Consider the following 25,000-nt stretch of genomic DNA (forward strand, 5'->3'; position numbering starts at 1 on the left):
TATGTATGATCAGCCTTCCAGCAACTCTTAAGGGGGGCGACTAAAGGTATTTTTTTACAAATATATTTAAAATCGGACAAATACATTTTTTCGCTCAGCATGGCCGGGATAGCCAAAATTGCCATGTGGTGAGGTTTGTTTTTGTAAAATTAAAGCCCCTCACCCCTGGAAGCCATATTTAAATGGCCTGCGCTATTGCGTCACAGCCTGACTCACGCGCCAACACATGCTGTATCATTCAGTGCTTGTATGTACGTGAATTTTGCATTAGAATTTTTTTTTTCTCCGTAAATTTTGTCATCTGTCATTCCTCTCGTGCCGGATCGCAGGGAGGGTGTGAGTTGAGAAGAGGAGTGTGGTGAAGCCAGTCCCTACCCTGACGACAACGGGGAAGGGCACGCAACCTGTTCGTTTGTACTCCAGCCAAATAAAGGTCTTTAGAAATGACGTACAAACGCAAGTTGAGTAGTAAGAGAGCCATCAACATGAAGAAGGCTCATTGAACAAGATGGAGCGGCCAAGACCAGGAAGGGAGCAGTTTCGGAGCTTATGAAGCGAGTCGTGATCCTGCCACGCCACCCGCCATCACCACCACCACCTGCTCCACCACTCAGCTGATTCGCTACTCCCTACACCGAGTACCTCATCACGCCTCTTCTCCACCACCACCTGCTTCATCACCACCTACCCACCACCACCTACATCACCACCAGCTGCAGAATCATTGCCACATGAAACATCACTGCATCTCTAACAACAAATTCTGCACAGAGGTGTTCAGTTGAACCTCCTCCTTCTGATACAAGCTTAAACTTTCATCACCGTGTCGCTTTCCCAGCTACAGACACTATCACAGAAAGAAGTGCCCAGTACGGTCGGGCAGGAATACCTTGATCGTAACCTCCTCTACAATGAGGAAGGTGGCGCTCGACACCCTCACCGCAGTGAGTAATACTTTTTTTATAAAGGGGGACCAGATGCCTTAGCATTCTCCAGTAAGTCAACAAGGTATACACAATCATATGTGAAAATTTCATGCCAATCAGATAAATACAAATGGCAAGGCATGGTTAGAATGGAAAAAAATCTTTAGGAGCCAATATCTCTGAAAGTAGATTTTTACACTACAAAAAATTTCACAAAATCAGGAAAAAGTCTGTCTTGACTTTTGTTTGGTACCAACTAACACTACAATTAAAGGGCAATTTTTTGTATTTATGAAATTTCAAAAATGTAAAAAGAAAACGGGACAGAGTAGAGAAAATTGTTTGTGAAAATTTTTTTGCTCGAAGACAAAACAACATATCACAATTTTATAAATACAAAATGTAGATATGTAAAAAAAAATTCTGTTTTTTTTTTTCACAGCGATTAACTGAAAAATAAAGTCTGTGGAACAAAAAAAAAGAAAATTACGCTTTATTTAAGTCTCCCCTATACTTCACCCGAATTTCATGAAATTCACAGAATGTCATATATTTACAGAAACAAATAACATACTAAGATTTCAAAGCTATTGGACATACCATATGGGCAGGAGGACCCCCCTTAGTCGCCCCCCTTAATTACTGTTAAAAAGCTTTGTGAGACTGTACAGGTCTACGCTTGCTGGTCTGAGCATGCGCAGTTCACGAGAGACCAGTGTTTGTAAACAAAAGCGCCAGCTTTTGACGGTCGGGATGCCAAATAACACATCGGTTCAGGCGTTTCTAGTATTACCGTTCATATGTACGTGTCAACGTGTGGTTTTCAGGTTTTGTAAGTTTTCTAAAATACAGATAATGAAAATTTTAATTCATCTATGTTTTTTTATTTGAAATATCTATATAGTATTGTTTTCACCTATCGGACTTATCGCTAGCTAGTATCGGAATTGTGGATTAATATCGGTTATCACCTATATTTGTGTTTCCAGTTAACGAATATTGGTTATCACCGACAAGGTTTTCCATTATCAGTTATCGGTTATCGGGAATAAGGTTTTCTGTTATCGTGCCCAGCTATGGAGAGGCGCGGCATGATGACGCACCTAGCCTTGCTACCCGCATTCTGTGCCTGTATATTTTAGTGAAGTTTACCTTAAAGTTACTCTTACAAATACCGTAATCATCCATATTTGGCACCTGCCTATTATTTTGCCAATTAGGTCGGGGTATCAATCATCTTCTTCCAAAATACCATCCTTGTCCGATGCTTTGTTAAAATTTTATACAGGTAACTCTCGATTTACGCGAGTATTGTGACCTGGAAGAGGTCGCGGAAATCAAAAACAATGTAAATCAAACAAGAGGTAGGTTTGTATAGAAAATAAATATTCACTTCATTCAGTGTTTAGAGAGAGAGAGAGACAGAGAGAATATCCATATCAATCGAGATATCCACTCAGGCACTCTGTCTCAGCCTCACTCATGTGAGGAAGAAATGAGGACACCATGAGCGACTCATTAGTATTGGTACTGGTACCGAGCAGTCTGGTACCGTCCTCATCAGTATAGTTGGTACCGTTAGTACCGGTACTGGTACCGAGCAGTCTGGTACTGGTCCTGCATCGTATAGCTGGTACGTTAGTACCGGCATTGGTACCACCTGCCCACCCCTATTGTTGAGTAGCGAGCATGGGTACTGTATTGTTGTTCAAGTGGCGCTGGGAAGAACTGAGCTCAGCTGTGTATTTAGCGCCATGTGAGTCCATTTGTGAGACGCCTTGTACACTCCATAAAATATCACGATAAGTGAAAAACGTAAATTAAACATTTATTTGATTTTGGACCTGCGTTATTTAAAAAACGCGTAAACCAAACTCGCGTAAATCGAGAGTTACCTGTATTCGAAAAACTGTGTGACATGGCGCCTGAAACGCATAGTAGCTGATAAGACAAGGGGTTGAAGTTCAATGCTGTTGCTGTCACTTTCGAAGCTTGAAAAAGTCACTTTCAGTTCTCTCCCAATTGCGCTCACAGTGAGAGCTTTTTTGGGAGCAAGAGGAGGCTTATGAGGAGTCGAGGTCGCTGGCTGTGAACACGTGCTCAGAATCAGACGAGGAAAAAAAAAAACTCCTTCTGCCATTGTTACATTCCCAGACACACAGAATGGCAAGGAGGAGTTGTGTGACAGTCTAGGGATCATGCTGACCCATAAATCCCATGCTATTTTTTAAATTATCATGGAAAATGGCAGACCGGAAAAATGTCACCTGCCCTTAATCTGGCAACCTGAAAAAGCCATCACCCACCTTCTAGGGGTTTAGAGGAGGAGGTATTCTACACCTCTTTCAACTCTATATTAGACCAATGCCTCCCTCGATATGCTCTCATTTTGCAAGATCCAGTAGGTTGAGATTTGCTGATTCTTGCTATCAGAGACCAGAACTGCACTGCTGGACATGGTACAATAGAACCTCGTTTATCCAGCACAAACGGGGGGAAGCTCGTGCCGGATAAACTGTTTTGCCATTGTTTTGAGACAGATTTTTTTCGTCCAGGCCTATAACGCCGGTGGGCTTTCTTGGTTGGGCCTGTTGGTCGGCCAAGGACCGTCATGGTGCAGGCAAGTGTTTATAGTGGCGCCATCTATTCTTGGTTGGCAGCGGCTGATTCGAACCCACATCATCCAGGATGCATCGAACCACGTGACCGGCACGCTAACCACTCAGCCACTGCCTCCCCAGTAGAATAGAACTCCTATAGAATTGCTAATAAAGTAAATACATTCTATCCTACTGATTAACAGGCCCAATAGTCCAGTAATAATAGTGAAAGGTAGATCTCGATATGGCAGCACAACACACTGGTCTGTGGCATGGTGAGAACACGAGCTCTTGTTTACAAACAAGAAAAGACTGTTGCCTTGCGCCGATGATACACGTAACCTTTATAATTATAAACACTTCACAATGCCCATATTTCTTGACTAGATCATCATTTAACATCTATAAAGTATTATCGTTACATATTCAGTTACTGAAGTGTTCAACTTTAACCCGCAAACTGCTGTACGCCTTCTGGGCGGCTGAGCGGTAAGCTGCTGTAAGCCTTCTGGAAGCGGGCTTTTCAAACAGGCGCCAAAAGGCGCGCCAGTTTCAGATACTGCCAGAAAAACATTTTTGTGATAGAAAAATCTAAGAAATATGCAGGATACAACACATTTCGAGCTACAGATATGTGTATTGTAATATTTATGACACGTTTATGTAACTTAGATATAATTTATTGAAGGTCAATCTCTCGCTGATATAGCCGCACTAGGCGACGCACTCAGAATCTCAGTCCCGCAGCTTACGGGTTAAGTGAAACTTGCGGCTGGGTACACTCATGAGAAGAGGACACCATATCGTAACAAGGCTGTGTTGCACAACGAAGATTTGCTTACCAAGGTGGGGAAACATCGAGTCCATAACCGAACCTCATTGCGTCGTGAACTTTCATGCGTCCCGCCTTGCTGATTCACAGTCAGTCCGTGTTTGGAGGTGTACAGTCTCCCCTGTTTTCTGAGCTATTTCTATCCATGCAAAATTGTGAAGCAGTTATCTTACTTCCTCTCATTTTTATATTTACTTGATTGGTTGTGTTTTCCTGACTGTTTTGCTGTAGTTGAGAAGTAACTATTTTTATTTTTGTACAGGCTGCGTGCCAAGGAGGGCTGCCCATCAGCTATCCCAAGGGAAGTGAGGCACTCTTCCACCATGGAACAGTTCCAACTGCACCTCAGCAACTTGGACATGTCAGACTCCTCAACTTCCTCTGACATTCCAACGAGGACATTTTCCTCCTCCTCTGAAGATTCTACCTCCATGGATATGACATCTGAGATGCGGTGAGCAGGTAGATAACTTTCTGTACTGAACCACATGTGTTGGTAGAGCCTTAAAAGGTAGCCATTTATTTAACTAGTTTATTTATAAGAGAAAATATTTTTTATTACAGATATACATGATTGCAACAGACATATTTGTGGGGTGGAATAGATGAATTAAGGTCGCAAGTTTTACCCTGGGAACAACTTCCTGAGACCTCTGATGAGCAGTGGGATATCACTGTATTACGAAAAAGATTAAAAAAAACTTGATTTGCATCCTTGGAAAAGATGTAGGCTGTGTTGCGATCTACTTGAAGCATTCAAGTGGTTTAAGTGGATTAAAAAAGATAATAAAGTATTTACATTGAAAAAATGTTAGGACATGCAGCAGTGTTTACAAATTGGATAAATTTGGACTTAGATAAAAAATAGTTAAGAATTAGTTTATGAATGTGGTATTGGAATAACTGAACAAATTAAGCTGGTTGGAAGTGCCTGCAAATACAATTCATAGTTTTAAATGGACCGCGTCATTTCAAAACTAAGGCTTTCTGTCCCTCATGTCTCTCCTAAACCCTCATTGGTGCAGGGCAAGAGGAATGCAGCCACTCATTAGTTGATTTTGTTTTTGATTGTATAGACACACAGGTAATAGTTAAATTAATTTTCAAATTTAACAATAGTGTAGATTTGTGTGCACCAGATGCATTCCGAATGTGCATGGTGTGTCTCGTACGTTTCTGTTCCGTGTTTTGTCTACAACTGCTGCCCTCATCTCCACCCCTCATTGCCCCATTTAAACAAGGTAGTACTCCAGAGCCATGTGAATTTATATTTATATGGCCCTGCTCTACTCCAGCTCCTTTGTACTGTCTTAATCATTTATTCAAGAATTTATCAGAATTGCTTACAACTTGGCATAGAATGAGGGGATGTTGAAGAGATTAGTGAATGAGTTTGACAGGGTGTGTAAGAGGAGAAAGTTATGAGTAAATGCTGGAAAGAGTAAGGTTATAGTATTTGAGAGGGTGAGAGAGCAGGTCATTGATTTTGCAAAGCCATACAGAGTTAGAGAAGAGAGTACAATGAAGTGTAGGAAAAGGTTAGGGGAGGAGAGGATGAAGGAGGTGGCTGAATTTGAATATTTAGGGACAGTTTTATGTAATCATGGAAGTATGGAAGGTAAGGAAAAAGAGCAGTGAAGGACAGACAGGTAGTAGGTGCATTGGAGAGAGTTATGAAACAAAGAAGTGTTAGCATGGAGATAAAAAAAGGGAATAAGGAACAGTATTATCCTGCCAACTCTGTCGTATGCATCAGAGATGTAGACATGGATGCAGCACAGCAATCGAGAATGCGTACAGTGGAAATGAGTTTTATAAGAGGTGCATGTGGTGTTTCAGGATGGGATGGAGAAAGTAATGAAAGCGTGTATAAGAGGTTTGGTATGGATGTGACAGCAAAAGGAGTGGATTATGGAGTGGTGGAGTGGGTGAAGTGTGGTGCAGTGAGATGGTTTGGACACGTGATGAGGATGGAAGAGAATGAATTTGTGAAGAGTGTTTGAGGGAAGGATTGAGGGAGGGGGTGTCAGGGGAAGACCACCTGTGAAGTGGATCAATTGGATCAGTTGGAAGTACCAGGATTGAGTGTGCTGAGAGGGAGTGCCAGAACAGGAGAGAGATGGAGACACTTCTGCCACGACCATCCCCTGGAGGGAAGTTCCCGTGAGGGAGCAGGGCATTGGAGATATAGACAGATAGATAGATGCTGGTCAACTTTGGAACAGCCTTTCTTGGCTACCCCCTTTTTTTCTTTCTTTTTAATTCAGTTGTTTCGGATGAGGTCTCCCCTAATTGGTCCGATTTATGGAGTGTTTACTGTTCTGGCAGATTTTGGTATTTATGAATGATGAGTCTGCATGGTCTTGAGTTGACCTGATGTTGATTATTATTTATATCCCCAGCCCCATACATACCGTCATGGTGCAGTGGTTAGCATGTCTAGCTACTAATCCGTGGGTTCGGGTTCAATCCTCCCTGCCCAGGCAGCCGACATGCTCACCCAGCTGTTAATCCTCCCTTTTGGGCTGGTTGATAAATGAGTATCGGGGGAAACCTTGGAAAGGTAAACTATGGTAACCTGATGTCACACTGGCCCTGTATACCAGAGTAATGGGTTCCTACCCACCACAGGCTCAAGGGTTAGTTTTTTTTTTTTTTTTTTTTTTTTTTTTACGTTGCCTATTGCGCCGGTAGGCATGTTTTTTTTTTTTTTTTTTTTTTTTTTTTACGTTGTTGCCTATTGCGCCGGTAGGCATCTTCCCGGTGGGGCCTGATGGTCGGCCCAAGGCTTCTTCCAGGTAGGGCCTGATGGTCGGCCCAGCCCGTTCTGGCGCAGGCGAGTGTTTATAGTGGCGCCATCTTGCATTGGCTCATGCTGCCCCCCGGAACTCGTTCTTGATTCGCTTGGACGGCTTCCTCTAGAGTCCGGGTTGATGGGTGGTCTTCAGGACAGCATGTGGGTAGTTTTAAGCCTCTCGGCGGTGACTGAAAATCCAGTGGTAGCGTGAGGATTCGAACCCACGTCCATCACGCGGTGAATGTGGGTCCAGTACGCTATCACTTCGGCCACCGAGGCCACATGCAGATATAGCGTGTGCTCCCAACCTTACCTTACCCAGCCCCATCTATGTAATCTTTTTATGTCCCTTAAAGGTATGATGTATTATTGTCTCATATATATTTATTAATTTGCAGACTCCCCAGAACATGAAAGCCACCCCTCTGTTTGCTGTACTCCTGACATTCTTTTGATATTTTCTGAATCATTGTAAACAAATTAGAAAATAGTAATATTACATCCATATATCATGATGCTGTAGCATTCTTATTTAACTCTTAACATAGATTACCAAACAGGTGGTTCATATAAGAATGTTGTATTACAAATATATATATATATATATATATATTTATATATATATATATATATATATATATATATATATATATATATATATATATATATCTATATATATATATATATTGGTGTTTGTCATAGTTATATATTCCACTTTGCACCATTTCTTTACATAACAGTATTGTTAATAAGTGGCAAATTATTCCCTAATAAACTTCAAATATTAAGCTGTAGGCTTTGAAGGTGCAGCCATGTAATTGTAGCTGAGAATTACATTATTTTGAAGATAAGATATTAGAATAATATAGTTGTGAATATTGCAAAAAAAAAAAAATAGTAAGAATCTTCCTATTACATACATAGTGCAATTTCTGTAAGCAGTGATAGTAGGGGTTCAAAAAGTCAACTTTTTTATTATATTGATCTTTTTTTTTTGAAGGCCAGTTAGGACTTATGCTGAAAAGTGTAAGTAAAATTATTACAGTAGTCTCAAAGTAAGGGAAATTATTACAGTAATCCTGAGGTGAGATTATTACCGTAGTCCCAAAGTAAATGAGATTATTATAGTAGTCCTGAACAGCACAATTCATGAGTGTTTTGAACTACAAAATATTCAACCTAGGATTATTTAGCAGGGTGAGCAGGTCTTAAATAGCACAACCTGCAAACCAAAATGAATGGAATTCAACGAGAAATTCAGTTAAAGGAGTGAAGATTGAACTGCACTATTGTAAATTCAGATACCTCAAGCTTCTGATCTACTAGGTTTTTGTGCTATTTAGTCCCCTACTGTATGTTAATAATGTTTTGTATATAATAAAGCTTTCTGCAGCAGAAGGTTTAAATGTATGCATTGTTCTGTTGTCCATTGCATCAACTAAGAAACAAAGATGCATCCAGGAGGACACTTTCCACCTGCTGGCACTAGCAGTCTGTGCTTAGCATGGCATTGCTTTGAATCTCACGGGTTTCACTCTTGCCATCTCCTCTTTACCTCTGGATGTTGGCTGGCAGTATTGCTTTCCTCGCTCACGTCTGTGTATAATCAACTTTTTCTATAGCTTGTCACAACCTTCTTACTGAACTTTTATGGCATTGTATAGGCCTAAATCATTCTCAGTCATTATTAGTGCATTGCAGAAAAAAAGCCTTTCCTGATATTCTCCATGTCTAATGTTAGTATACTCCACCCTGCCCCAGCAAAGTTTCTAATTTCATCTCTTCACCTGGTCCTCTGATTATCCTGGTTTCTCCTACAAATCCTGAGTTGCTATTCTAGCACTTAGTTTGTCCATCTCAGATCATTTCTATATAATTTCTCAATTGTCTATAGAATATTTTCAACCTTTGCCTTAACTAATTTATAATGCTCACTTCATGTCTCCCATGTTATATCTACTGTTATTTTCCACTCTATTCCTCTTTGTTCAATTCTTAGCTTTTTCTTAAAATCTTTTGTGAGGCACCAAGTTTCTGAACTATGTGGCAGGAGTGGCAGGATACACTGATTGTACACCTTTCTCTTCAAAAAGAGTGACAGGTAGTTGTAGTTATGGTCCTCAACCCTGATCTGCAGCACCAATGGGACACCAGGAGAGGGAGGCCAGGGCAGATACTGCAGAAGTTTTATATTCCCTAAAGATGTATTATGTTACACTAAATGACTAAGTGTAAAGTTATTGTTCCTCATATATCCAGTTTTATGAAATTTTCTCAAGTTGTGGAGGAAAAAATACAGATCATTACCATATAGTTATACAGGTGTAAAAGTTGATTTTTTTTCCAATTTATGTTCTAGTTTAGGGGGCAACTTTTGCATGTGTGCTACATGCTTGGGAGCCCAAACTTGTTCTTCAGTCAAAAATATCATTGTAATTATATAGTGTACCAATACATCTGCAAAGGATGAGACCAGGGGAAAAAAGTCTATTGGTTGTCTTGTTTTAGGAGTGCTAATGTAAAGGAATTAGGAAATTAGCAAAATTTAAAAAGGAGGGGACTTGTTGGTCCTATCAGTGAATGGTTGTTATGTCATGTTATATATGTTCAAATCACAAATATGATTTTTATGGGGTCAGAACATTGTCATGTGCCAACAAATGTTACACAACAGGTCACAAATCAATTCATATGAAATATATTTTTATATCTGTAGATAGCTTTAAAGTTATGGATAATTTTATCTATTTATAAACATTTTCATAGTTCCTAAATACTTTTGTTCATATATTTACTTCAGTGTTTTCATTCAGCTTGATTATGATGTTATTAACAGAGTCAGTCCATGTAATGAATGTGGCACAGTAAGCATGTTAATGAGTAAGATTTACTTTATATAAGTGAAGTAACTTGTTATTTTCATGAATCCCTGATGATGAATTTCTTCATGTAGTACCAAACTCCTAAGTGAGATTTGTATATATACAGTATATAATGGAGAATTGCTTTATTAATTTTCTTCTTAGTCCTGTTTAAGTATAAGTAACTTTCCATTGCATTTCATGATACAAAACTTGTGTTGCTCTTCATACTTTTCCCATGTGGGTACAGTCATCCCTCAGTTTTCATGGGGGTTCCATTCCTGAGACTCCTGTGAAAGTACAAAATCCATGAAAGAGTGGTGCCTCCTTCTGAAGATCTAAACTCCATATAATAGTATAATAGCCAAATTTATAGTACAAAGTGGAATAGAGGGCACAAAATACAGCACTGAGAGCCACAGAGATATGCACACTCCTGTAAGTTGCTAATGCTGAGTAAGAGATACGGTCAAGGCCTCCTGCTTCTGGGATCTCTTGGTTATGCGGATAACATCTGATTGGAGCAAAGCAGATCATTCAGACTACCACATGCTCACTTCTGTGTGGCACTGCAATTTTCCTTTCCATGACAATCTGCTAAAGTACAAAATCACAAATACTAGTGTAAAATCTATTTTAGTCAGCACAATGGGGGATGAGACTTTATTAACTTTACCAAATTGCCAACTAATAAAACTAGTTTCACTGCCACCACCCAAAATAGGCACATACCATGTTTGTATACAGGAATAAGATTTAATCCAAGCATAAGGGGAGCTTTTTGGTAGGATGTAGAGCTGTTAGGAAGAGTCATGATCACTTTTGTACATAATTGAGTGTGGGCCACAGTGAGCAGTGTCCACTGCTATCATTTTTAATTCTCCAAGCACTTAAACATATCATACTATACTACAAATTAGAGTAAACCCTTGCTTTAACGAACCAAGGGCAAGGGCAAGGGGGTGATGTTATATCCAGAAATGTGTTATATCCAGGGGATTCTAACTTTCAGCATTTAACGAACTTTGAACATAAGAACATAAGAATGTAGGAGTCTGCAAGAGGCCAGTAGGCCTGTACAAGGCAGCTCTTGTTATTATATGAGCTGAAAGTTTGCTATTTCTGACCATTTCCATATTTAACAAAGTTTTTTTGTTATATTAGATGCAAGTTTGTATACTTATGTACATGCAGTCATCACAAATACTACACCCATACAGGGAAATTAAACAATAATTATGCATTGGACACTATGTTACACTAACCAATGTGCATGTATGTGCTCAGCCATCCCACCATTGAACATAACCCTACAATCACCAATCTTGTTCAGTAAATTTCCACACATACAAAGGCAATAAAGTTCAATAAAGCTGAAATTCATTATATTGAGGTCTGTAAAGGTGAGGGTTTACTGTACTTACTAATGCATGTTTCTTTCTATAAGAATTTGGTAAGGAAAATGTGAAACATGTAAAGAAAATAACTTAAAGCAGTTAGTGAGCTGGTAAATGTAAACAAAAGATTTGGAGCATTGGTGTCGGTGAGAAGCATACTCCACTTTAATTTTCAATTCTCCAAATGGTTATGTATCATAGCACTACAAATGACTTAACCCTCTTGCGCACGATGACGCATTTCATGTCATCAAGGGTAAAAAGGTCCTGGCGCATGATTTCGGTGAAAGTTCGTCAAATTTGGGAGTGTCATTTGTTAGGATAAGTTTCTTAATGGTAACATATGGCAACCTTTCTAAGGAGTGTAGATGAGGAGCGTGGAGCGATATTTAGTTGTTACCCTACTCTGATGGGAGAGGAAAAAATAGTTTTCTTGGTGTAACTCAGGAACAAATAGGCGTATGAGGATTTTGAGGATACCATAAGAATCCTCACTAAATTCCACTTCGAAACATATATTCAGCTAAAAAAGTTGGCTCACAAAATTTTGAGGTAGCGAGTGGGGAAGAGTTGGTACTTAGGATTTATTGTCTACAATACTCTATATGGAGACTTGAAACGAGTTTGTATTGTTTATTTTCCTCTATTTTTATTTGCACATGTTCTAGTACAAGTCTTTATGAAGCCATTGATACCAAATTTATTGGGGTACGATATATCTGTGATGGTAAAATATGTCTGGGAATGTAAAGTATTGCGGTGGCAAAAAAAAAAGGCCGGTCGGGCCCGAGAAATGCATGGTGAGTGGAACAGAAACTTATTGGAAACTTACGGTGCGCAAGAGGGTTAACTAATGCATGTTTCTTTATATAAAAAAAATCAGGTACTGAAAATGAAAACTAGAATATATCTAGAAATATTTAGCCGGCTGGTACTCGTAAACAAAGGATACACAGCTGCAGCGGCAGTGACACAGCATCCACAATTTTAATTTTCAAGCCACTTACCATTTTCCATCACCCCCCAGGGACCCCATAACTACAGGATGTAGCTTCTGGGTTACGCAGTGTATTATTTTCCAGAATGTGAAGTGAATGCTAAGTGATGCATGACTGTATGTATATATACTTTATATACTCCACCCAGAGCCAACTAAGTATAAGGAGATTGTTTCGGGTTGTGTCTTGTTATTCACATCCAAAATTGTATGCACAACAGTGCGCTCCCTGGAATGTACATCATACCATACACAGTGGACGGCAAATAGTCAATGTATCTTAAAGGGCCCTCTGGGTCTCAAATAGATGGTACATTACCAACTAAGAACTGATTTTTCAAATTTTTCTTGTGTGTTACAATGGCATGCCACCATGCTGAGTTTGGATCTCCAATAGATGGCATTGTTGCCAACTTGAGTACATTTTCTGTTTTTTATTAAGCAATTTCTAAAAAAGAATAAAGAATAAAACCACTTAATTTTTGCCATGTTAACTTGTCTGTAACACTGACTTAAAGGAGTTTTACTGTATAGTATTCTTAAAAACAAGGGATGACTGTACTGCATCACTGAATAGGGAAACAATTAGAAATACATTAAAGAGGATACAGTAGTCTCACTCTTACAAGGATATACATGCATTATGAAAAGAAAATGGTCATCATTCCCATTCACCCATACTACTACTGCTACTAATGATAATAATAGATAATGATAATGATACTAATTCAATTGAATCCTTATTTCTACAAAACCTATACAGTTCCCAGACTCACACGGACCTAAAAGAACAGAGCAAGCAGCGCATTTTCTTGCAGTTCCATCATTTCATATGTGGGCAAGCATTCGTGTAAGCGAGCATTGCATGGGAGCATACATTCACATGGATTTCTTCTTAATTAGAGCTCATACAGTTTTGTAAAGCATATTATTTGACAGCTCCTACACCTGGTAAAGGTAAAGGTGGGTGCATATGCTTTAGCTGCGCATGGCTGAGGTGCTCATCCCCGATATGTTGGCCCTTTGAGCCTGTGGTAGTAACAACCATTTACCCAGGAACACAGGCCAATGTGAAATCCGGAATTTTCAGTTTACCTTACCCGGGTTTACCCAGGTACCCAATATGTAATTGACCAGCTGGAAAGGGAGGATGAACAGCTGGGTGAGCTACACGCTTACTGCCTGGGTTGGGATTCAAATCCAGGCCCATGGAGTGGTGACCAGGCACGCTGACCACTAGACCATGGAGGTGGTGTGGGACCTAACAAAAAATTGCTTAAGTAAAAAAATAATAGCATTAAAAATAATTAGAAATAGTGAGTGTCAGCAGAAGGTGGAAGACATATGGTCATACTCTGTCCAGGACACAGGTTCCATTGTTGTTCTCATATTCTTATATGATTGTATTTTCTGAAGGACATTGATAAGCTGATTAGTAATGGCAAGATTGTGTTGTAGTTCATAAAAGGAGGAAATAATGGCAGTAAAGCTGAAGTGGCAACCAGCCTCTTCATCACGAAGACATAGTAACATACATAGCAATAATAATTTGGTTGTAAATTAAAAACATGATAAAATAAACAAAGGAATAATGTACTGTATGATATAAAATAATAAAATGGTATATAGAATCATCTCTCATTACTTAAAGAAGTAGTAATGATGATAATACATTATATAATCTGCTTGCAACTGGATACAAGTTAAAACAATTGGTTCAGGAGCAGTTATATGCAAAAAAAAATAAAAAATAAAAGGAATACACATATCGAAGCAAAAAACTAATACTAAATATATAAAAATGAATTAAAAGCAGCCATATAAATAAAGAGTCCTTCCATATCTGTTATTGGGTTAACATGGTTCTCTCTTCATACATTGTATTTTGTTTCATATCGACTTGTGGCATAGCAGCATATTGTCACTTAGTAGTCAGTGTGTGAATGATATTTATCCAGGCAGCTACTAAATGACTTCAAGGTCTCCCAGCCAGCTCCAATCGATCCTCATGATTTTCACATCACACTTCCACAAATCTGTTGTAGCAATTTAGTTTTCTTTAGTTAATTTTTTAGGAGTGCTGGCCACCATTGTATGCGTGCAGAAAGTTGATCTCAAACAAATAAATCATAGCCCTAAGGCTATGATTTGTTTGACTGTGAAATTAATTGAACCCTATAAAAAAGTAATATCCATGCGAAAATTTAACCTCCTTAGCTTGGCCTGAGAAAGTTATTTTCAAAAACTCCTCTTGTAAACAGGAATACACAGCATAAAATTCCATGTATTCTTATATCAAGTATGAGAACAACACTAGATTTGTGACATATTGTTAGTTAATAGGATAAGAATTCAGTATTTTTTGTTTGATTTGATAAAATAATGCCGTCAGTAGTCAGGGAATGGGTCTGTATGACATCTCACCTGAATGCAAGGTTTAATACTCTAATATTTTGCTTTCTCTCTAATTTCATTTACTTTGAGGAAGGTAACTTTTCTTATTCCAGTGATGTCATTTCATAATAATTATCTAGCAGTTATTAGTGTGAACAGAGATGAAATGTATTAAGTGGATTATTATAACCTACATTTCACTTTGATGCACATTAGACCCAGAACCATTTATATGTGTGACTCTTCACATGTCTTAGGTATTATCAGGGCAAGTTCTAGATAAAAGCAATATAAGCAACCACTTTTTATTTATTTTTTTATTTTATTTTATTTATTTATTTATTTATTTTTTATTTATTTATTTATTTATTTATTTATTTATTTATTTATTTTTTTTTTTTACATTCAGCCTGTGGTGCCTGTAGACTTCTTGGTAGGGCCTGGTGGTCGGCCCCAGTCCATTATGGCTCACGGAAGTGTTTTATAGTTGCACCATCCTGCTTGATTCATGCTTTCCCCTGAAGTTCATTTTTTATCTTTATTAGAGAGTTAATCTAGAGTCCCGGTTGATAGGTGGTGGTCTTCAGGACAACATGTGGGCAGTCTTAGGTCACTCTGATGACTGAAAATTGTCAGCTTGTAGCAGCGATGGGATTCAGACCTGGGTCTTCGAAGACACCATGCCTGTACATTAACCACTCAGCCACCACCTCCCTTAATATCCTATTGTCTGTAGGGACCCCAAATATTTAATAAATATTTGATATTGAACTCTACTAGTGGCCTGCAGAATTTAACAGCAATTTATATATATTACATACAGGAGCATACTTGGTGTTTTAACAGCATGAGGGGTACATTATTTAACCCCCTAGGAGATGAAAATAACATCAGCAGCTTTCTTGGAAAGACATTACAACTAAAAGAGAGTTAACAGTATGTTTCATACATGTTTAAATTTAACTGAAAATAATATGCTTTTGTATTTCACCCATTATTGGTTTGTATGTATCAGTATCAAATTATAGTTCTTGTAACAACTATATTTCATCATCAGCCTTAGGTAGTTCACTTCAGGATAACGGCCTTTCCCAACATCCACCTCTTTTTAACTCATCTGTTGCAATTGGCACAGATTTGGCTTTCACTGGTAGCCTGGTAACATATACTCCCAAGTCTTTCTCTGCCTCTGTGGTGGATAGTGGAGTGTTTCCCATGTGGTACTGGTATGCTGGATATCCCCTCCCAAGGTGCATGACTTTACATTTTTCTTCATTGAATTGTAGCAGCCACTTTTTATTCCATTCCTGTTGCTTGGTGATGTCTTCTTGTAGGAAATCTGCAGTCAAGGGGTTAATTTGATTTTAGTGTACTCCATCTTTCTCCTGCAAATGTTTTAATTTCATCTCCACCTGGTTATCAATTGGCCCATACTTCTACAATTTCTAGGCTTCTACTTTGTTATTTAGGTTATCCATCTGTTATTTGTTATGTGCATGGTGTGATCATGGAAGTAGGATCATTCCCTCCATGGATATGGCATGCCCAAGTCCACCTGTTATTTCTAATTGTCATTAGAATCTCTTCAACCTTCATCTGTTCCTTAATCCATGTTCACTTCCTATTTCTCCATGTCCTTCCCAGCATTATTTTTCTCCATTCCTCTTTATACATTTCTAATTTTTCCTCTAGATTTGTGAGCTGCCATGTTTTTCAACCACATGTTAGGACTAGCAGGTTTGTATACCCCTTCAATAGATGAGTAGATTGCTTGCTGCTCAGGGTATTAATTTGTTGACCAATAACACTTCTTTCCTCAATTTTTTCCATAATTCAGGGCAAGATCTCTCATTGTAAGTGGTACAAAGGATGACTCAGTGCTACCCACTATGCTCTGCACAGTGGGAGTTGAGGATTGACTCATGAATGATCAGAAAAAAAAAAAAACATACCAACTACAACAGATGAGGCAACTCTAGCCATGACCCAAGTAAGTGCAGTTATTTGTAATACATCAGCTTTATTTTGTGGGGGGACAAAGAAGGAAGTCATAACCAGTTGAAATAGATAAAGCAATGTAGAGCAGGGTAGGTGCATAATCAGGTATTATTTTGAGGGGTTCGGGTTGGGGTAAGGGAAAGGGACAGGTGGTTGGTGTTTAGGTGGCTTTGCATGGAGCAGTGTTTGGTACATAACCTGAACTGATAGACTGATTGGCTGACTGACTATGTATGTAGCAGTGTTTGTTACTACTATGTATGTAGCAGTGTTTGTTACATAACCTAAAACGATAGGCTGATTAACTGACTGACTAATGTTCAAATGGTAAACAAAAATTCAATTCGCCAAGGATACAAGGAAGTTGTGTCAACACCTAATTATTTTGTTTTATGGTTTTTATTTCCAATGTGTCAAGTATACATCGAGCTGTGATTGTCTTTGTAGAAAAAAAAAACTGAAGGAGGAGGAGGATTAGAAGCAAGGAGATAGTGGAAAAATAGGTAAGGTAAATTAATGTTGGGGGGCATACGCTTGGCCGCGGTGCTCATCACCGTAGACTTGGCCCTGGAGCCCGTGTGTGGTGGGAAGAACCCATTACCCCGGGACACAGGGCCAGTGAGACATTCGATCGGGTTGCCACAGTTTACCTTCCCTAGGTTTCCCTATATACCCATTTGTCGACTAGCCCGAAAGGAAGGATGAACTGCTCTGGGTGAACTGCACGCCGACTGCCGGGCCGGGATTCGAACCTGGGCCCACGGATGCGTAGCTAGGCACGCCAACTAGGACAGAAAATAGGAGCAATGAAAAATAGGTAGTAGATGAGAAAGAGAAGAAATAACATCATTGCCATAGAATTTCCCGGAGTTATATTATTTTGAGAGAGAGAGAGAGAGAGTAACATTGGCCCTTGAGCCTGTGGTGGGAGGGAGCCCATTAGTCCATTACCCCGGGACACAGGGCCAGTGTGACATCCGGGTTGCCACAGGTACCCAATTATCGACCAGCCCGAAAGGGAGGATGAACAGCTGGGTGAACTGCACGCCGACTGCCCGGGCCGGGATTCGAACCCGGGCCCGCGGAGTAGAAGCCAGGCACACTGACCACTAGACCACGGAGGCCTACCCATTAATCGATCATCCCGAAAGGGAGGATGAACAGCCGATCGCGAGTGAGCTGCGCGCCAACTGCCTGTGGGCCGGCCGCCGGGATTCGTAGTTAGGCACGCTAACCATTACACCACGGACACGTAGAGGATGAATAATGTTAATAAATAGTAAGAGAACGAAGGTGGATATATTAGCCATGCTGATGATGATAAATTGGAAGAAGAGACACGGATCGATGATGATGATGAGAATGAGAAAAGAAAAATTAAAAACGCAGATGATCGAAGCTATCATGGAGCTGGGGATTTACATGGATTTACATCGATATTCAAACCACACAGACCCTATATGGTCCAGATTATATAGGTGGTCCGTCCTTGAACTTAAGTAAAATCCTTTTAGATTTAATGTTTAAATCCCACCAAGAGAGAGAGAGAGAGAGGAAGTATACGTCGTCCTACATGCACTGAGCATTTTGATAGAAGCCAAAGGAAAGTTCTCTGAATTCTTGGCGACTACTGAGTACTGAGTGATGCCAGTCATAACTGCTATCAATCTGAAAACATATTAAAGTATTGACGACGAATTAGTTCATCCTGAAACACAAATAAGAGAACCAGCACGGCCAGACGTACGACTATATCTCCTCGTATACCTACTCAGTTAACTATACTGCTTATTTGGAGGCTGGTCTGAGTCTCAGAGGGTGCACATCATAGGAATTTTACGCAGAGGATTAGACTGGGAGTGAAATTCGGCCAACGCAGGCTCTGGTTACTGAAGTTCGTAAATTTGTGAAAGGTACGTTCCTGTTCGTATATACGTGCTACCCTGTGATTTACTGCTTGATATAGATTTATTTATCAGCCAGAGAACAGTGTCAACGATTTGTAAATATGTACATTGTGTACGTGGAAGACGTCTCTAGTGCATGAACTATGGATATGTAGAGCGGAGGGTGACTGGTGTGTGCGGCGATCTGCGCAGTCTCCGGATTATTGGTCTGTCGTGTTGATTCAGTTCCTCTCATTAACCCATCGTATGTGGCAGTCCACACTTGCTACCGTTTACGACATAGACTAAAAAACAACAAGTTGGTAAGAGATACCTCTTCCACCAGTGACAGCTGCAATAGATATCAGATACATAAAGTAGGTCCTACTACAAAACCAAGACAAGCGATTGGTGAGGGGGCGCGGTTACGTGTGAGACCAGCCTAGGGGCGGACGGTGGAACGTCTAGCAGATCAAGGATGCTGTAAAATATTAACTCGGTAAGTCACGCCACACCCAAATACAATGAAATATTTAGTGTAGTCATGCACTCTGTCAGAATCAGTAAACATATCTTAATGAACGAAGAGCGTACAGGTCTGAGAACTGTCTAACAGGCCAAGGATGCTGAAATATACAGTTGGTAAAACACACCACAACCCTGTGCATTATAAGTGGTAATTAAGTGTATATTGGAAGTCTGTCCATATAATAAATGTCTTGCGCGTGGTGCCTCAAAGGTGGAAGGAGCATCTATGATTAATTGATTCATGTAAAATATTAACACTCGTCATGTTTGTTGAGCGTTCGTTCATATTTTATGAACTATCTTGGCCATGTAAGACTATCAATGTAGAGGATAAAGGGGTAAAACTACAGAACAACTACTTCTCCTCCTCCACCACCCCAGTCCCCCCTACCCTCAAAACTAGCCTGAGGAGCTGTGGGGAACCGGGGTTTGGGGGGGAAAGCAGGGCCCTCACATGGGGGGGGGGGGGGCCTTTTCCCGGGGCCGGCACATTTAGGGGGGCGGCAATTCCAGCCTGGACCTGCCGCCCACAAGGTTGACAAAATAATAATAATAATAAACAAAAAGGTCAAAGAAGGCCTGAATAGTTTATCGTAATCGACAATTTTTGCATTAAAATCAACAAAATATGAAATATTTTCCATTATCCTTTTACTTTTACTCTTTAAAGTTCACTTAATTATACGGCACACACAGCAAAAGCATCTTTATTATGTATACCGGTATCCTATAATCACGTTGCCCAAATTAGGGTCATAGGCAGTAAAGGTACTACGTGGTGGAGGTGGGCAGTGGTGATTTTGGGGGAGGGGGGGCGGGGGTGGGCGTCACTGAGAACTTTGCCCTGGGGCGGCACTTAGGCATGTAAGGCTCTGGGGGAAGGCAAAATCACAGAAAAATGGGCTTCCAAAATTTCCCTAAAAATCCCTTAAATAGGGAAAATTCCCTGGTTTCGAAAGTAAGGAAAGTCCCTAACGTATACTCTTGTAATCTATTCGGTTAATCTAGCTAACTACTGCTTCTAATATATCGAAAAAATAGCATGCGGAGTGCATAGGATACTTCATTTGCTTCACATTTGCTAAGGTTATAGTTACCGATTCATACGAATTTACTGCGTCAACGGCTTGAATATGTGGGGATGCCTTAAGATTTTCTAAGTCCAATGTTTATCTGAATTCACCACGGTGCTCTTCGTCTGACTGAACCTTGTGACGGATTCGATTTGGTATTATTCATGCGCTGAAGAAAGTAGTTCCTCTCTTAGAAATATGTACAACGTCCATGGATCATTACGATTTCAGACATAAAACGGTCTTTAACCCATATATGCCCGTAAAAAATCAAGGTTCTTTGAATAAGTTCTATGTCTGAGATGTATTAGAATATGACTCTACTGAATCATACCAAATGTTATTTTGCCCTTTTACTACATAATTTAGTAGTTATTTGCAATATGACTTTGTTGCGATAACGCAACGATGGGCACAACACCACATGCGCGTGTTGCGAAAACGCAACGATGGTCAATGCGGTCCTTAGCTTCCTTATACAGTTTTGTGTATTATATCGAATCGTAAGCAATGTCATTGCTTGATTATGAAAGGGTACTATTAAAGAATACTGTTTTGTGTTATTGTCTATTAAAAATATCTTTACAGTAAGAAATTCAACATAGTACATGAGTAAATCAATACTATACAAAAATATAATATAATGCGCTTTCCCTGTATACAGTTAGGAAACAGCTATGGCCCCCATTATCTAGTACTAAACCTGTGTAAATTAATGGATTCTTTTACATTCACAGTTATTAAAAATCAACTCAGAATTTTGTAAAAGGAAAGAAGAATTCCTTGTCCTTCATGTTCACATTGCTAACCTACTCAGGCAGTACTTTTGTGGTAATCTAATGAACACTTAACATGCAAGGGAACATTGCATTTGTTGCAAACATAGACAGTTTGACTTTTACATTGCCTACCTCGGCGTCGACTTTCAGGAATACTCTTTGAAATATCATGCCCCTTATTGTCTTATCTCTCCTCAACTGCATGTGCATTTTGAGCAGTAAGCATTCTCTGTCTGCCTGGATTACATGCTGGTACTCCATACTTCTTCAGCTGGTGTTGCACAACATGGCGTGTAAAAGCTAAAAGATCTTCTTTATACCCGTCTTCCCAACCGAATAACCATGCATTGCTCATGCATACATTCAGCAAATATGATAGAATAGGGATGTACCATTTTTTTCCTCGAATTGCGATACGGTACTTGCCTACGTTCTGGTCTAGCCCGTCTACACCACCCATGTTTGAGTTGTACATTCCAATTACTGAAGGCATGGGTATCACCACTAATTTACGTTCAGCTGCTGACCAACGCTGAACTTGCTTGATGGGGTGCACGCCATAATGTGTAGATGCGATGGTAACCACACCATTATCGTTCCACATTACCACTGAAATGCCTGAGTCTTTCTCAAGAAAATGCTCCTCACTTTCTCGTGAGCGTTTCTCAAACTGTTTGGCATTGCTCAGGGGACATTTTTCTGTTCTGTTGCTACGAATGGTTCCAGTCGCAGAGTGTCCCCTTTCCTTGATTACCTCCAAGAGTCTGATTGACGTGAAGAAGTTGTCAAAGACTAGAGAGAACTTTCTTCCAGGGTACTGAGACTCAAGTCTATCAAGCATGTTTAGAACTACTTCTCCACCTAGGCCATACATGTCTTTGTAGCAGCTGTCACCGATCGTTGCATATTTTCCTTGATACATGTCAATGAAGTAAGAATATCCTAATGGAGAAGCTGCTACCCATCCTTTATAACCCCAGCGAATAGGTTTGCCACGGATGAACTGTTTAGTGGGATGGCCTCCGTAGTAAGGGATCATTGACTCATCAATAGACACTGAAGTTGGACCAAAGACTTCACCACACTTCAGGAAACGTTCATTTAGAATGTCTAGAAAAGGACGCACTTTTGCAAACTTGTCCTCTTTATCAAGATTAGTGTTGTCGGCTGCATGAAAATGTTTCATTATTTCATCAAAACGGTTTCTCCGCATTGAACTTGCTATGAGCTCATTTCGAACATCAGGTTCCGTTGCCCAGTAAAGATGACGGCGTGGCAAAGTGTTGTAGCCAGAGAGCAATAAAATGCTAATAAACACTTTCATCTCATTGCATGACAACTGAAATGTGTGGTTTCCCTTTTGCACTGCATACATCACAGTATCTTTGTCCAGTCTCTCTATTGCAAGAGTGTCTAGGAACAGCTCAAATATTTCATGTGGTTGACGAGGTAGATCAGCTGTTGAAGGCCTGTAAGGGTAACTTGTAATTTTTTCCATGAAAGGGACATCATCCTCATGCCACTGTCTGATCTTGAGGTATTTTCTCCCAGACTTCCTCGAAATCGACTTTGAAGAACTAGGCTGTGGGCATTATCTTCTTGCATGTCAACCTGCGGAGTTGAATCTTCTTGGATACAAGGTGATTCATTGGTTCGGAGTTCAGCTTCACTCAGAAGCTGGGATCCAGGAAGATTTCTAATCTCAACATGAACTTCTTCACCAGAATCTTCATCAGTCTCATTCCCATCATCTGGAGGTGTTATGTAGATTGTTCTTTGGTTTTCTGATTCTTTCATTGCCCCTTCATCTTCTCCATCTGTGTCGTCCTCGATAGGCTTTTCAACTTCTTCTAAAATTTCATGCAACCTCAAAGGTCTGTGGGAAAAAACGAACACTGAGTTAGTAAAAGTGGGACATAAAAGAAAAGTAATTATTTTTATTATAAAGAGCAATTTTACTGTCTCTTCTCTGAATTTAGCTCTTGTTTCTATTTTATTGTCACTAACGTTGTATGCCCACCGATGCGATAACGCAACACCCACAAGGGGCAGAGTGCCCATGGTTGCGTTTTCGCATCAGTAAAGATATGCAAAATTTACGGATTCATACAAAGTACACAACACCACCATAGTTTTACATAATATCAGTATTGGGTACTAGAATCCATAATCTTACAATTTACTAGCGAAGGGAGCTTAAGCCTAACAAAATACACGATACTTACTTCTTTTTGTGAGAAGACATCGCGAGTCAAATTTTAATGACACTTCTAGGAACTCCTGATACTAGGCAGCTCTCTCAGGGGGAGAAAAAGAAAACTGGACCAGTAGCTATAAGTGTCAGCTACACACTGGCGAGTTCAAATCCTCTGTCACATTCTTTCCTGCGAGTACAAGTGGAAACATGTATAGGTATCTTTTGTGTTGCGAAAACGCAACCATGGGCATATATGGGTTAAGAGTTCTACGTTATTTTCGCTATATTAAAGCACTTAACGGCGCAAGTATTTGTATTTTATAATTTTAAAGGACTACATTCATGAAGTGTTAATCGAGGGGTTGCACGTGACGTCATCAGCAGCGATCAGCTGATCACTTCTCAGCTACCCCGCAAAGGCCCGCCATTTTGGGAGGCACATATTTACCGCAAGAGAGCTCCTCAGCTTTTCCCCGCCATATGTTACTGTGTTGGTGTTTGTGTTAGTGGCCCATCTATTACTGTGTGGGTGGGTGTGTTAGTGGCCCATCTATTACTGTGTTGGTGTTTGTGTTAGTGGCCCATCTATTACTGTGTGGGTGGCTGTTTTAGTGGCCCATCTATTACTGTGTGGGTGGGTGTGTTAGTCGCCCATCTATTACTGTGTGGGTGGGTGTGTTAGTCGCCCATCTATTACTGTGTGGGTGGGTGTGTTAGTCGCCCATCTATTACTGTGTGGGTGGGTGTGTTAGTGGCCCATCTATTACTGTGTGGGTGGGTGTGTTAGTCGCCCATCTATTACTGTGTGGGTGTGGATGTTAGTGGCCCATCTATTACTGTCTGGATGGGTGTGTTATAGTGGCCCATCTATTACTGTGTGGGTGGATGTGTTAGTGGCCCATCTATTACTGTGTGAGTGTGTGTGTTAGTGTCCATCTGTTACTGTGTCGGTTGGTGTGTTAGTGTCCATCTATTACTGTGTGGGTGTGGATGTTAGTGTCCATCTATTACTGTGTGGGTGGGTGTTAGTGGCCCATCTATTATTGTGTGGGTGTGGGTGTTAGTGTATCTATTACTGTGTGGGTGTGGGTGTTAGTGTATCTGTTACTGTGTGTGTGTGTGTGTGTGTGTGTGTGTGTGTGTGTGTGTGTGTGTGTGTGTGTGTGTGTGTGTGTGTCCATCTATTACTGTGTGTGTTAGTGTTCATCTATTACTGTGTGGGTGTGGGTGTTAGTGGCCCTCTATTACTGTTACTGATAGGTGCTACACTGCCACTCGCGGTAGGTAGACAGGGGTTGCTAAGTTTAGGCCAGTGGGCTTTTTGCGAACCCCTTACGTTCTTACTCCCCCTCTGGCTGCCGACTTGAGAGGTCTCCTGATAACTCCTCGAGCCTCCTCCTTATCAATTTCTGCAACATTCGTGGTCTTCGTTCTAATTTTCATTCTGTGGAACACCATCTCTCTTCCTCACCGAAACACAGGTTTCTGAGGCTACTGACAGCAACCTCTACTCTGTTCCTTCCTACTATCTCTATCCTAAATTTCAATCCAAAGCTGGATGTTGCGCCTACGTGCGCAACGACATCACTTGCTCTCGTGCCCACGACCTTGACTCTTCTGAATTTTCTACCATCTGGCTAAGACTTCATTGTCATTCTATTACTAAATACATTTGTGCTGTTTATCTCTCACCTAACTCTACTAACTATGTAAAATTCTTTGACTATTTGAATTC

General features: G+C 40.2%; 1 protein-coding gene and 1 long non-coding RNA gene across 4 annotated transcripts in view; one reads left to right on the top strand and one right to left on the bottom strand.

Moving 5' to 3' along the window:
- The window catches only part of LOC126996669 (uncharacterized), a 19,598-nt gene extending 18,810 nt beyond the window's left edge, over positions 1–788 (bottom strand). Inside the window, exon 1 of the long non-coding RNA XR_007751338.1 lies at positions 699–788. This is a non-coding gene — a long non-coding RNA (uncharacterized LOC126996669). The remainder of the gene's footprint in view (positions 1–698) is intronic.
- The window catches only part of LOC126996668 (uncharacterized), a 55,840-nt gene extending 48,109 nt beyond the window's left edge, over positions 1–7,731 (top strand). The window contains exons 6-7 of one of the 3 annotated variants that reach the window (XM_050857387.1): positions 4,621–4,812; positions 7,554–7,731. In XM_050857387.1, the coding sequence (XP_050713344.1) occupies positions 4,621–4,812; positions 7,554–7,569 (208 nt within the window). In that variant the 3' untranslated portion in view covers positions 7,570–7,731. Of the gene's footprint in view, positions 1–4,620; positions 5,522–7,553 lie in introns of those variants that run through there. The other 2 variants (XR_007751337.1, XM_050857389.1) reach the window with 2 other exon arrangements.
- Positions 7,732–25,000: the final 17,269 nt, after the last annotated feature.

This window comes from Eriocheir sinensis, chromosome 10, assembly GCF_024679095.1.
Source record: "Eriocheir sinensis breed Jianghai 21 chromosome 10, ASM2467909v1, whole genome shotgun sequence".
Classification (NCBI taxonomy): domain Eukaryota; kingdom Metazoa; phylum Arthropoda; class Malacostraca; order Decapoda; family Varunidae; genus Eriocheir; species Eriocheir sinensis.